At 53.4% G+C, this 15,610-nt stretch overlaps 1 protein-coding gene across 1 annotated transcript in view; it reads left to right on the top strand.

Annotated features, from left to right (window-relative positions):
* The window catches only part of CFAP107 (cilia and flagella associated protein 107), a 54,581-nt gene extending 39,707 nt beyond the window's left edge, over window positions 1–14,874 (top strand). The window contains exons 3-4 of the mRNA XM_069947907.1: window positions 13,072–13,246; window positions 14,481–14,874. Of these exons, the coding sequence (XP_069804008.1) occupies window positions 13,072–13,246; window positions 14,481–14,755 (450 nt within the window). The 3' untranslated portion in view covers window positions 14,756–14,874. The remainder of the gene's footprint in view (window positions 1–13,071; window positions 13,247–14,480) is intronic.
* The last annotated feature ends 736 nt before the right edge of the window (window positions 14,875–15,610 follow it).

Below are 15,610 nucleotides of genomic sequence, written 5' to 3'. Positions count from 1 at the left end.
CTACACATCACTATACATCACTACACATCACTATGCGAAGGGCTGGCTGATGTACAGGGATAACTATACATCACTATATATATCACATCACTATACATCACTATACATCACATCACTATACATCACATCACTATACATCACTATACATCACTATGCGGAGGGCTGGCTGATATACAGGGATCACTATACATCACTATACATCACATCACTATACATCACTATACATTACATCACTATACATCACTATACATCACAATGCGGAGGGCTGGCTGATATACAGGGATCACTATACATCACTATACATCACTATGCGAAGGGCTGGCTGATATACAGGGATCACTATACATCACTATACATCACTATATATTACATCACTATACATCACTATACATCACTATATATCACATCACTATACATCACTACACATCACAATGCAGAGAGCTGGCTGATATACAGGGATCACTATGTATCACTATACTAGAAAATGTACCCGGCGCTGCCCAGGTATAAAGTGTCAGTGTGTATAGGGGGTCCTGTATACCTGTAGTATAGAGTTGGTGGAGGTGCTGTATACCTGTAGTATAGAGTTGGTGGAAGTCTTGTATACCTGAAGTATATAGTTCGGGGGTCCTGTATACCTGTAGTGTATAGTTTGAGGGTCCTGTATACCTGTAGTATATAGTTGGTGGAGTTCCTGTATACCTGTAGTGTATAGTTTTGGGGTCCTGATTACCTGTAGTGTATAGTTTGGGGTTCTGTATACCTGTAGTATAGAGTTGGAGGAGGTGCTGTAGCAGTGTTATCCAGTCACAATATGGTGGTATTGGTCAGGTCTGGTATGGCGCTGTTATCCAGTCACAGTGTGGCGGTATTGGTCAGGTCTGGTATGGCGGTGTTATCCAGTCACAATATGGCGGTATTGGTCAGGTCTGGTGTGGTGGTGTTATCCAGTCACAGTATGGTGGTATTGGTCAGGTCTGGTATGGCAGTGTTATCCAGCACAGTATAGCGGTATTGGTCAGGTCTGGTGTGGCGGTGTTATCCATTCACAATATGGCGGTATTGGTCAGGTCTTATATGACAGTGTTATCCAGTCACAGTATGGCGGTATTGGTCAGGTCTGGTGTGGTGGTGTTATCCAGTCACAGTATGGTGGTATTGGTCAGGCTTGGTGTGGCGGTGTTAAATGTGATGTCTGGAGCTATTACCTACCAATCCTGATGCTAATTGGTGGGTGAGGATGGGGTGTCCTCAGGTTTAGTGCTTAGGGCATCAACAGCTGGTAATACTGCCCTGTATACATGTACTGTAAAGTAGGAGTAAGGGGTCCTGTATACATGTACTGTATAGATGGACTAGGGGGTCCTGTATACATGTACTGTATAGATGGAGTAGGGGGTCCTGTATACATGTACTGTATAGATGGAGTAGGGGTCCTGTATATACATGTACTGTATAGATGGAGAGGGGGGGCCTGTATACATGTACTGTATAGATGGAGTAGAGGGTCCTGTATACATGTACTGTATAGATGGAGTAGGGGGTCCTGTATACATGTACTGTATAGATGAAGTAGGGGGTCCTGTATATACATGTACTGTATAGATGGAGTAGGGGGTCCTGTATACATGTACTGTATAGATGGAGTAGGGGGTCCTGTATATACATGTACTGTATAGATGGAGTAGGGGGTCCTGTATACATGTGCTGTATAGATGGAGTAGGAGGTCCTGTATATACATGTACTGTATAGATGGAGAAGGGGGTCCTGTATACATGTACTGTATAGATGGAGTAGGGGGCCCTGTATATACATGTACTGTATAGATGGAGTAGGAGGTCCTGTATATACATGTACTGTATAGATGGAGTAGGAGGTCCTGTATATACATGTACTGTATAGATGGAGTAGGAGGTCCTGTATATACATGTACTGTATAGATGGAGTAGGGGGTCCTGTATACATGTACTGTATAGATGGAGTAGGAGGTCCTGTATACATGTACTGTATAGATGCAGTAGGAGGTCCTGTATATATATGTACTGTATAGATGTAGTAGGGGGTCCTGTATATACATGTACTGTATAGATGGAGTAGGGGGTCCTGTATACATGTGCTGTATAGATGGAGTAGGGGGTCCTGTATACATGTGCTGTATAGATGGAGTAGGAGGTCCTGTATATACATGTACTGTATAGATGGAGAAGGGGGTCCTGTATACATGTACTGTATAGATGGAGTAGGGGGCCCTGTATATACATGTACTGTATAGATGGAGTAGGAGGTCCTGTATATACATGTACTGTATAGATGGAGTAGGAGGTCCTGTATATACATGTACTGTATAGATGGAGTAGGAGGTCCTGTATATACATGTACTGTATAGATGGAGTAGGGGGTCCTGTATACATGTACTGTATAGATGGAGTAGGAGGTCCTGTATACATGTACTGTATAGATGCAGTAGGAGGTCCTGTATATATATGTACTGTATAGATGTAGTAGGGGGTCCTGTATATACATGTACTGTATAGATGGAGTAGGGGGTCCTGTATACATGTGCTGTATAGATGGAGTAGGGGGTCCTGTATATACATGTACTGTATAGATGGAGAAGGGGGTCCTGTATACATGTACTGTATAGATGGAGTAGGGGGCCCTGTATATACATGTACTGTATAGATGGAGTAGGGGGCCCTGTATATACATGTACTGTATAGATGGAGTAGGAGGTCCTGTATATACATGTACTGTATAGATGGAGAAGGGGGTCCTGTATACATGTACTGTATAGATGGAGTAGGGGGCCCTGTATATACATGTACTGTATAGATGGAGTAGGGGGTCCTGTATATACATGTACTGTATAGATGGAGTAGGGGGCCCTGTATATACATGTACTGTATAGATGGAGTAGGGGGTCCTGTATACATGTACTGTATAGATGGAGTAGGGGGTCCTGTATATACATGTACTGTATAGATGGAGTAGGGGGTCCTGTATACATGTACTGTATAGATGGAGTAGGGGGTCCTGTATATACATGTACTGTATAGATGGAGTAGGAGGTCCTGTATATACATGTACTGTATAGATGGAGTAGGGGGTCCTGTATATACATGTACTGTATAGATGGAGTAGGGGGTCCTGTATATACATGTACTGTATAGATGGAGTAGGGGGTCCTGTATATACATGTACTGTATAGATGGAGTAGGGGGTCCTGTATATACATGTACTGTATAGATGGAGTAGGGGGTCCTGTATATACATGTGCTGTATAGATGGAGTAGGGGGTCCTGTATACATGTACTGTATAGATGGAGTAGGGGCTCCTGTATACCTGTACTGTATAGATGGAGTAGGGGGCCCTGTATATACATGTACTGTATAGATGGAGTAGGGGGTCCTGTATACATGTACTGTATAGATGGAGTAGGGGGTCCTGTATACATGTACTGTATAGATGGAGTAGGGGGTCCTGTATATACATGTACTGTATAGATGGAGTAGGGGGTCCTGTATATACATGTACTGTATAGATGGAGTAGGGGGTCCTGTATACATGTACTGTATAGATGGAGTAGGGGGTCCTGTATACATGTACTGTATAGATGGAGTAGGGGGTCCTGTATATACATGTCCTGTATAGATGGAGTAGGGGGTCCTGTATATACATGTCCTGTATAGATGGAGTAGGGGGTCCTGTATATACATGTCCTGTATAGATGGAGTAGGGGGTCCTGTATATACATGTGCTGTATAGACTGAGTAGGGGGTCCTGTATACATGTACTGTATAGATGGAGTAGGGGGTCCTGTATACATGTACTGTATAGATGGAGTAGGGGGTCCTGTATATACATGTACTGTATAGATGGAGTAGGGGGTCCTGTATATATATGTACTGTATAGATGGAGTAGGGGGTCCTGTATACATGTACTGTATAGATGGAGTAGGGGGTCCTATATACATGTACTGTATAGATGGAGTAGGGGGTCCTGTATACATGTACTGTATAGATGGAGTAGGGGGTCCTGTATACATGTACTGTATAGATGGAGTAGGGGGTCCTATATACATGTACTGTATAGATGGAGTAGGGGGTCCTGTATATACATGTACTGTATAGATGGAGTAGGGGGCCCTGTATACATGTACTGTATAGTTGGAGTAGGGGATCTACCAGTTATTACTGTGGATGTTGTCAGGCAGCTTCCCTAGCAACCATTGCTCCCTGTGAAAATGAAAGCAGTAATCCTATTGGTTGCTAAGGCTCCAACTGCCGTGTCTGCTGCAGCTAATTATATCACCTGTGTGTGCAGTGAGGAGAATTTCCCATTCATCTCTATGGGGCGCCTCTCTTTCCCCTCCCCCTCCCCTCCTGTACATCTGGCGGGGACGGGACCTTCGCTATAACCTTCCCGGGCACCCAATGTATCTGTGTGTCAAATTTGGGGTCAAACGGTTCAGGCATTTTGAAGTCTATAGAGGACAGACAGACAGACAGACAGACAGAAGGACAGACCTTCATTTTTATGATATAGATATATCACTATACATCACTATATATCACTATGCAGAGGGCTGGCTGATATACAGGGATCACTATATATCACTATACATCACTATCTATCTATATCATAAAAATGACAAATAACACCTCCATACCAGACCTGACCAATACACCATACCCCGACTGGATAACACCGCCACACCAGACCTGACCAATACCACCATGCTGTAACTGGATAACACTGTCATATCAGACCTGACCAATACCGCCATACTGTGACTGGATAACACTGCCACACCAGACCTTACCAATACCGCCATACTGTGACTGGATAACACTGCCATACCACACCTGACCAATACCGCCATACTGTGACTGGATAACACTGCTATACCAGACCTGACCAATACGGCCACACTGTGACTGGATAACACCGCTATACCAGATCTGACCAATACCGCCATACTGTGACTGGATAACACTGCCATACCAGGCCTGACCAATACCGCCATACTGTGACTGGATAACACCGCCACACCAGACCTGACCAATACGGCCACACTGTGACTGGATAACATTGCCATACCACACCTGACCAATACGGCCACACTGTGACTGGATAACACCGCCATACCAGACCTGACCAATACCATCATACTGTGACTGGATAACACCACCAGACCTGACCAATACTGCCATACTGTGACTGGATAATTCTGCCATACCAGACCTGACCAATACCACCACACTGTGACTGGATAACACCGCCATACCAGACCTGACCAATACCGCCACACTGTGACTGGATAACACCGCCATACCAGACCTGACCAATACCGCCATATTGTGAATGGATGAATCTGCCATACCAGACCTGACCAATACCACCATACCCCGACTGGATAACACCGACACACAAGACCTGACCAATACCACCATACTGTAACTGGATAACACCATCATACCATACCAAATAACACCGCCACACCAGACCTGACTACTGTGACTGGATAACACTGTCATATCAGACCTGACCAATACCGCCATACTGTGACTGGATAACACTGCCACACCAGACCTGACCAATACCGCCATACTGTGACTGGATAACATTGCCATACCACACCTGACCAATACGGCCAAACTGTGACTGGATAACACTGCTATACCAGACCTGACCAATACCGCCACACTGTGACTGGATAACACCGCCATACCAGACCTGACCAATACCGCCATACTGTGACTGGATAACACCACCGTACCAGACCTGACCAGTACCGCCATACTGTGACTGGATAACACCACCACACCAGACCTGACCAATACCGCCATACTGTGACTGGATAACACCGCTATACCAGACCCGACCAATACCACCATACTGTAACTGGATAACACCGTCATACCATACCAAATAACACCGCCACACCAGACCTGACCGATACCACCATACTGTGACTGGATAACACCGCCATACCAGACCTGACCAATACCACCATACCCCGACTGGATAACACCGCCACACCAGACCTGACCAATACCACCATACTGTAACTGGATAACACTGCCATACCAGACCCGACCAATAACACCATACTGTGACTGGATAACACCGTCATACCATACCAAATAACACCGCCACACCAGACCTGACCAATACCACCATACCGTGACTGGATAACACCGCCATACCAGACCTGACCAATACCACCATACCCCGACTGGATAACACCGCCACACCAGACCTGACCAATACCACCATACTGTAACTGGATAACACCGCCATACCAGACCTGACCAATACTGCCATACTGTGACTGGATAACACCGCCACACCAGACCTGACCAATACCGCCATACTGTGACTGGATAACACCGCCACACCAGACCTGACCAATACGGCCACACTGTGACTGGATAACATTGCCATACCACACCTGACCAATACGGCCACACTGTGACTGGATAACACTGCTATACCAGACCTGACCAATACCGCCATACTGTGACTGGATAACACTGCCAGACCTGACCAATACCACCATACAGTGACTGGATAACACTGCCACAGCACCTCCACCAACTCTATACTACAGTTATACAGAACCCCGAACTATACACTACAGGTATACAGGAACTCCACCAACTATATACTACAGGTATACAGGACCCTCAAACTATACACTGCAGGTATACAGGACCCTCAAACTATATACTTCAGGTAAACAAGACCTCCACCAACTCTATACTACAGGTATACAGCACCTCTACCAACTCTATACTACAGGTATACAGCACCTCCACCAACTCTACACTACAGGTATACAGGACCCCCTATACACACTGACACTTTATACCCAGGCAGCGCCGGGTACATCAGGTATACAGAACCCCAAACTATACACTACAGGTATACAGGAACTCCACCAATTATATACTACAGGTATACAGGGCCCTCAAACTATACACTACAGGTATACATCACTACACATCACTATACATCACTACACATCACTATACATTACATCACTATACATCACTACACATCACTACACATCACTATACATCACTATACATCACTATACATCACTACACATCACTATACATCACTATACATCACTATACATCACTATGCGGAGGGCTGGCTGATATACAGGGATCACTATACATCACTACACATCACTATATATCACTATACATCACTATGCGGAGGGCTGGCTGATATACAGGGATCACTATACATCACTATACATCACTATACATCACTACACATCACTATACATCACTATACATTACATCACTATACATCACTACACATCACTATACATCACTATACATTACATCACTATACATCATTTATACATTACATCACTACACATCACTATGCGGAGGGCTGGCTGATATACAGGGATCACTATACATCACTATACATCACTATACATCATTTATACATTACATCACTATACATCACTACACACATCACTATACATCACTATACATCACTACACATCACTATACATCATTTATACATTACATCACTATACATCACTATACATCACTACACATCACTATACATTACATCACTATACATCACTATACATCACTATGCGGAGGGCTGGCTGTAAGGAGAGTGACCGATCACGTGTGTCCTCTGTCTCATCATTTGGACGTGCACATTGCCGCATGTTCTGACCACCAGGTGGTGCTGTACTGTAAGGAAGAGCTCCGGCCGCCATCTGACACAAAAGCTACTTGGGAGAAAGGTCTCTTCTCAGGCAGCATAGCCGTCCTCCCTGGTAATGTGATGGGAGGCTGGAGGAGGGAGATGGGAGGCTGGAGGAGGGAGATGGGAGGCTGGAGGAGGAGTGCGATGGGAGGGAGGAGGGAGATGGGAGGGAGGAGGGCGATGGGAGGGAGGAGGAGAGCGATGGGAGGGAGGAGGGAGATGGGAGGGAGGAGGAGGGAGATGGGAGGCTGGAGGAGGGAGATGGGAGGCTGGAGGAGGGAGATGGGAGGCTGGAGGAGTGCGATGGGAGGCTGGAGGAGGGCGATGGGAGGGAGGAGGAGTGCGATGGGAGGGAGGAGGAGTGCGATGGGAGGCTGGAGGAGGGCGATGGGAGGGAGGAGGGAGATGGGAGGCTGGAGGAGAGCGATGGGAGGCTGGAGGAGTGCGATGGGAGGGAGGAGGGAGATGGGAGGCTGGAGGAGGGAGATGGGAGGCTGGAGGAGGGAGATGGGAGGCTGGAGGAGTGCGATGGGAGGCTGGAGGAGGGCGATGGGAGGCTGGAGGAGGGAGATGGGAGGCTGGAGGAGGGAGATGGGAGGCTGGAGGAGTGCGATGGGAGGCTGGAGAAGTGCGATGGGAGGCTGGAGGAGGGCGATGGGAGGCTGGAGGAGTGCGATGGGAGGGAGGAGGAGGGAGATGGGAGGCTGGAGGAGGGCGATGGGAGGGAGGAGGAGGGAGATGGGAGGGAGGAGGGAGATGGGAGGCTGGAGGAGGGAGATGGGAGGGAGGAGGAGGGCGATGGGAGGCTGGAGGAGGGCGATGGGAGGCTGGAGGAGTGCGATGGGAGGGAGGAGGGCGATGGGAGGGAGGAGGAGGGAGATGGGAGGGAGGAGGAGGGAGATGGGAGGGAGGAGGAGGGCGATGGGAGGCTGGAGGAGGGCGATGGGAGGCTGGAGGAGGGAGATGGGAGGCTGGAGGAGGGAGATGGGAGGGAGGAGGAGGGCGATGGGAGGCTGGAGGAGGGCGATGGGAGGCTGGAGGAGGGCGATGGGAGGCTGGAGGAGGGCGATGGGAGGGAGGAGGAGGGAGATGGGAGGGAGGAGGGAGATGGGAGGCTGGAGGAGGGAGATGGGAGGGAGGAGGGAGACGGGAGGCTGGAGGAGGGCGATGGGAGGCTGGAGGAGGGCGATGGGAGGCTGGAGGAGGGCGATGGGAGGGAGGAGGAGGGAGATGGGAGGGAGGAGGAGGGAGATGGGAGGCTGGAGATGGGAGGCTGGAGGAGGAGTGCGATGGGAGGCTGGAGGAGGGCGATGGGAGGGAGGAGGAGGGAGATGGGAGGGAGGAGGGACATGGGAGGCTGGAGGAGGGAGATGGGAGGGAGGAGGAGGGAGATGGGAGGCTGGAGGAGGGAGATGGGAGGCTGGAGGAGGAGGGAGATGGGAGGCTGGAGGAGGAGTGCGATGGGAGGGAGGAGGAGGGAGATGGGAGGCTGGAGGAGTGCGATGGGAGGCTGGAGGAGGGAGATGGGAGGCTGGAGGAGGGAGATGGGAGGCTGGAGGAGGGAGATGGGAGGCTGGAGGAGGGCGATGGGAGGCTGGAGGAGTGCGATGGGAGGGAGGAGGAGGGAGATGGGAGGCTGGAGGAGGGAGATGGGAGGCTGGAGGAGGGCGATGGGAGGCTGGAGGAGTGCGATGGGAGGGAGGAGGAGGGAGATGGGAGGCTGGAGGAGGGCGATGGGAGGGAGGAGGAGGGAGATGGGAGGCTGGAGGAGGGCGATGGGAGGCTGGAGGAGGGAGATGGGAGGCTGGAGGAGGAGTGCGATGGGAGGGAGGAGGAGGGAGATGGGAGGCTGGAGGAGTGCGATGGGAGGCTGGAGGAGGAGTGCGATGGGAGGCTGGAGGAGGGCGATGGGAGGGAGGAGGAGGGAGATGGGAGGCTGGAGGAGGGAGATGGGAGGCTGGAGGAGTGCGATGGGAGGCTGGAGGAGGGAGATGGGAGGCTGGAGGAGGAGGGAGATGGGAGGCTGGAGGAGGAGTGCGATGGGAGGGAGGAGGAGGGAGATGGGAGGCTGGAGGAGGAGTGCGATGGGAGGGAGGAGGAGGGAGATGGGAGGGAGGAGGAGGGAGATGGGAGGCTGGAGGAGGGAGATGGGAGGCTGGAGGAGTGCGATGGGAGGCTGGAGGAGGGAGATGGGAGGCTGGAGGAGGAGTGCGATGGGAGGCTGGAGGAGAGCGATGGGAGGGAGGAGGGAGATGGGAGGCTGGAGGAGGAGTGCGATGGGAGGGAGGAGGGAGATGGGAGGCTGGAGGAGGAGTGCGATGGGAGGCTGGAGGAGGGCGATGGGAGGGAGGAGGAGGGAGATGGGAGGCTGGAGGAGGGAGATGGGAGGCTGGAGGAGGGCGATGGGAGGCTGGAGGAGGGAGATGGGAGGCTGGAGGAGGGAGATGGGAGGCTGGAGGAGTGCGATGGGAGGCTGGAGAAGTGCGATGGGAGGCTGGAGGAGGGCGATGGGAGGCTGGAGGAGTGCGATGGGAGGGAGGAGGAGGGAGATGGGAGGCTGGAGGAGGGCGATGGGAGGGAGGAAGAGGGAGATGGGAGGCTGGAGGAGGGAGATGGGAGGCTGGAGGAGGGAGATGGGAGGGAGGAGGAGGGAGATGGGAGGGAGGAGGAGGGAGATGGGAGGGAGGAGGAGGGCGATGGGAGGCTGGAGGAGGAGGGAGATGGGAGGGAGGAGGAGGGAGATGGGAGGGAGGAGGAGGGAGATGGGAGGGAGGAGGAGGGAGATGGGAGGGAGGAGGAGGGAGATGGGAGGGAGGAGGAGGGCGATGGGAGGCTGGAGGAGGGCGATGGGAGGCTGGAGGAGGGAGATGAGAGGGAGGAGGAGGGCGATGGGAGGCTGGAGGAGGAGTGCGATGGGAGGGAGGAGGAGGGAGATGGGAGGCTGGAGGAGGAGTGCGATGGGAGGCTGGAGGAGGGAGATGGGAGGCTGGAGGAGGGAGATGGGAGGCTGGAGGAGGAGTGCGATGGGAGGGAGGAGGAGGGCGATGGGAGGCTGGAGGAGGGAGATGGGAGGCTGGAGGAGGGCGATGGGAGGGAGGAGGAGGGAGATGGGAGGGAGGAGGAGGGCGATGGGAGGCTGGAGGAGGGAGATGGGAGGCTGGAGGAGGGAGATGGGAGGCTGGAGGAGGGAGATGGGAGGCTGGAGGAGGGAGATGGGAGGCTGGAGGAGTGCGATGGGAGGCTGGAGAAGTGCGATGGGAGGCTGGAGGAGTGCGATGGGAGGGAGGAGGAGGGAGATGGGAGGCTGGAGGAGGGCGATGGGAGGGAGGAGGAGGGAGATGGGAGGGAGGAGGAGGGAGATGGGAGGGAGGAGGAGGGAGATGGGAGGCTGGAGGAGGGCGATGGGAGGGAGGAGGAGTGCGATGGGAGGCTGGAGGAGGGAGATGGGAGGCTGGAGGAGTGCGATGGGAGGCTGGAGGAGTGCGATGGGAGGCTGGAGGAGGAGGGAGATGGGAGGCTGGAGGAGGGCGATGGGAGGGAGGAGGAGGGAGATGGGAGGGAGGAGGAGGGAGATGGGAGGGAGGAGGAGGGAGATGGGAGGGAGGAGGAAGGCGATGGGAGGCTGGAGGAGGGCGATTGGAGGGAGGAGGAGGGAGATGGGAGGGAGGAGGAGGGAGATGGGAGGGAGGAGGAGGGCGATGGGAGGCTGGAGGAGGGAGATGGGAGGCTGGAGGAGTGCGATGGGAGGCTGGAGGAGGAGGGAGATGGGAGGCTGGAGGAGGGCGATGGGAGGGAGGAGGAGGGAGATGGGAGGGAGGAGGAGGGAGATGGGAGGGAGGAGGAAGGCGATGGGAGGCTGGAGGAGGGCGATGGGAGGGAGGAGGAGGGAGATGGGAGGGAGGAGGAGGGAGATGGGAGGGAGGAGGAGGGCGATGGGAGGCTGGAGGAGGGCGATGGGAGGCTGGAGGAGGGAGATGGGAGGCTGGAGGAGGGAGATGGGAGGGAGGAGGAGGGTGATGGGAGGCTGGAGGAGGAGTGCGATGGGAGGGAGGAGGAGGGCGATGGGAGGTTGGAGGAGGAGTGCGATGGGAGGGAGGAGGAGGGAGATGGGAGGCTGGAGGAGGGCGATGGGAGGGAGGAGGAGGGAGATGGGAGGGAGGAGGAGGGCGATGGGAGGCTGGAGGAGGAGTGCGATGGGAGGGAGGAGGAGTGCGATGGGAGGGAGGAGGGAGATGGGAGGCTGGAGGAGGGAGATGGGAGGGAGGAGGGAGATGGGAGGCTGGAGGAGGGAGATGGGAGGGAGGAGGGCGATGGGAGGCTGGAGGAGGGAGATGGGAGGCTGGAGGAGGGCGATGGGAGGCTGGAGGAGGGAGATGGGAGGGAGGAGGGCGATGGGAGGGAGGAGGAGGGAGATGGGAGGGAGGAGGGAGATGGGAGGCTGGAGGAGTGCGATGGGAGGCTGGAGGAGGGCGATGGGAGGCTGGAGGAGGGCGATGGGAGGCTGGAGGAGGGAGATGGGAGGGCGATGGGAGGGAGGAGGGAGATGGGAGGGAGGAGGAGGGAGATGGGAGGGAGGAGGGAGATGGGAGGCTGGAGGAGTGCGATGGGAGGGAGGAGGGAGATGGGAGGCTGGAGGAGGGCGATGGGAGGCTGGAGGAGGGCGATGGGAGGGAGGAGGAGGGAGATGGGAGGGAGGAGGGAGATGGGAGGCTGGAGGAGTGCGATGGGAGGCTGGAGGAGTGCGATGGGAGGCTGGAGGAGGGAGATGGGAGGGAGGAGGAGGGCGATGGGAGGCTGGAGGAGGGCGATGGGAGGCTGGAGGAGGGCGATGGGAGGGAGGAGGAGGGAGATGGGAGGCTGGAGGAGGAGGGAGATGGGAGGCTGGAGGAGGGCGATGGGAGGGAGGAGGAGTGCGATGGGAGGGAGGAGGAGGGAGATGGGAGGCTGGAGGAGGGCGATGGGAGGCTGGAGGAGTGCGATGGGAGGGAGGAGGAGGGAGATGGGAGGCTGGAGGAGGGAGATGGGAGGGAGGAGGAGGGCGATGGGAGGCTGGAGGAGGGAGATGGGAGGCTGGAGGAGGGCGATGGGAGGGAGGAGGAGGGAGATGGGAGGGAGGAGGAGTGCGATGGGAGGGAGGAGGAGGGAGATGGGAGGGAGGAGGAGGGAGATGGGAGGCTGGAGGAGGGCGATGGGAGGGAGGAGGAGGAGGGAGATGGTGAGTGGAGTACGGCTGATGTGTACAATGAATGTGATATGTAGGAATCCCTCCAGCGCCCACTGTGATGGCCGATTCCGAAGTGATGTGTCTCCTTCCATTGTCTCCAGGGATTACCAGGACCCCACCTGCTGTCACATCATGGAGAGCCGCCCGCCAGGCACCTGGTGTCTCACTATGACGACCACTACATCAGGTGGGGCACCTCCACCTTGCCTCCTCTCCGGAGCTGGGATGGGAACAGTCTCACCTGGGCGCCAGAGAAATCCGATTTTCCTTCTACAGGTAAAAAAAAATTAAAAATAATAATAGTAAAAGTAATAATAAGCATTAAGGCAATATGGGGGGAGGCAGAATGGGTAACACAAGGTGATATACACAGTGGTGCACATAGTGTGTTATACAGTTATAGGCTATGTTCACACAGCGTTGTTGCTGATAATACCCGGCAGGACCCCCAGTGATCAGCTGTAATGTGGGGGTCCTGCAGGACTGTGCTGATAATACCCGGCAGGACCCCCAGTGATCAGCTGTAATGTGGGGGTCCTGCAGGACTGTGCTGATAATACCCAGCAGGACCCCCAGTGATCAGCTGTAATGTGGGGGTCCTGCAGGACTGTGCTGATAATACCCGGCAGGACCCCCAGTGATCAGCTGTAAGGTGGGGGTCCTGCAGGACTGTGCTGATAATACCCGGCTGGACCCCCAGTGATCAGCTGTAACATGGGGGTCCTGCAGGACTGTGCTGATAATACCCGGCTGGACCCCCAGTGATCAGCTGTAACATGGGGGTCCTGCAGGACTGTGCTGATAATACCCGGCTGGACCCCCAGTGATCAGCTGTAACATGGGGGTCCTGCAGGACTGTGCTGATAATACCCGGCTGGACCCCCAGTGATCAGCTGTAACATGGGGGTCCTGCAGGACTGTGCTGATAATACCCGGCTGGACCCCCAGTGATCAGCTGTAATGTGGGGGTCCTGCAGGACTGTGCTGATAATACCCGGCTGGACCCCCAGTGATCAGCTGTAATGTGGGGGTCCTGCAGGACTGTGCTGATAATACCCGGCTGGACCCCCAGTGATCAGCTGTAACGTGGGGGTCCTGCAGGACTGTGCTGATAATACCCGGCAGGACCCCCAGTGATCAGCTGTAATGTGGGGGTCCTGCAGGACTGTGCTGATAATACCCGGCAGCACCCCCAGTGATCAGCTGTAATGTGGGGGTCCTGCAGGACTGTGCTGATAATACCCGGCAGCACCCCCAGTGATCAGCTGTAATGTGGGGGTCCTGTCATCTTAGCTCCGGATATTAGATGGTTCCGGCCCCCGGCCTTCCTGCCTATCAGTGTTTGCCTGGGCCACCATAGCTCTTCCTCTAGGATAGGCCGTGGATTGTGCGCCCCCTGCAGGAGGACAGACCATTATACACTTATGTACCATGTGACTGTGCGGCTCCTCTGGCCGGGATCCAGCCAGAATTTTCCAGAATGTTTCTAACTTTTTGAACTTTTTTTCAGATCCTCCGACTAATTTTGGCCTCCTGCAAGAAAAGCAAAAACTGTGGAGAGACCAAGTGGGCGATGACCTAAGAAGCGTCTACTCTGCGTCCTACAGGCAGCCGCCACGCTCCGCCCTCATGACCGCCCAGTATGGAGTCGCTCCCCGCCTCCTGTCCAGCTCTGTGCATCCGCCTAATAACACCAATAAGGCTTTAGGCTTTAAATGCCAGGCGTACCTTCAGGTCCCTGACCACCCAATAGAAAGAACCGAGAAGAACGAGTCAGCGCCCTGAGCGCTCCGTCCCCCTGAATAATAAACAATGACTTTGTACAGAGCGGCTTTGTGGAAATGTTTATAATTGACCTTAAAGGGGTATTCCGCTCATGTAAAATCCATGTTCAATCACCTCCCCCCCCCCCCCCCCCCCCCCCCACCCCCCGGAGACTACTGCTCCATACTATTATCTTAGTCTCCCTCCCCAGTTCTGAGTCTGCTGCCTTCTGCTCCAGACACTGAAAACTGTGCATGAGCTGTTCTCTCCAACCCCTGATCCATAGGGCAACGGTTACACAGCTGCACCCAGAAGTGGGCGTCTCCACAATGCTTGGGAGTCGATTCTGGGTGGAACAGGTGGAGCTAAATAAAAAGAAAAAAAAAGTCCTGCCAGTAGAGATGCAGATGATGGCGGCTATAACCCAATATAATAATAAGAATAGAAAATAAAATGTTTCCATTGTGAATTGCAGAGAATAACATGTATTGTGTGTAATGTTACTTATGTAGGATCAGCTGCACCCATCACTGCCACCACTAGGGGGCAGACTCTCACAACATTACAGTGACATCAGCGATCGGGGACAGGATTATGGCAGATAAGTGTGTATACCTTTATGTAGCGGGCTCTGTAGTCAGGTGTGTATACCTTTATGTTTCAGGCTCTGTAGTCAGGTGTGTATACCTTTATGTAGATGTCTCTGTAGATAAGTGTGTATACCTTTATGTTTCAGGCTCTGTAGTCAGGTGTGTATACCTTTATGTAGATGTCTCTGTAGATAAGTGTGTATACCTTTATGTAGCGGCTCTGTAGTCAGGTGTGTATACCTTTATGTAGCAGCTCTGTAGATAGGTGTGTATACCTTTATGTAGC

This window comes from Dendropsophus ebraccatus, chromosome 12 (assembly GCF_027789765.1).
Source record: "Dendropsophus ebraccatus isolate aDenEbr1 chromosome 12, aDenEbr1.pat, whole genome shotgun sequence".
In the NCBI taxonomy this organism is placed as follows: Eukaryota; Metazoa; Chordata; class Amphibia; order Anura; family Hylidae; genus Dendropsophus; species Dendropsophus ebraccatus.
Note: the sequence above shows the minus strand (reverse complement) of the source record. Positions and strands in the feature narration are given on the sequence as shown.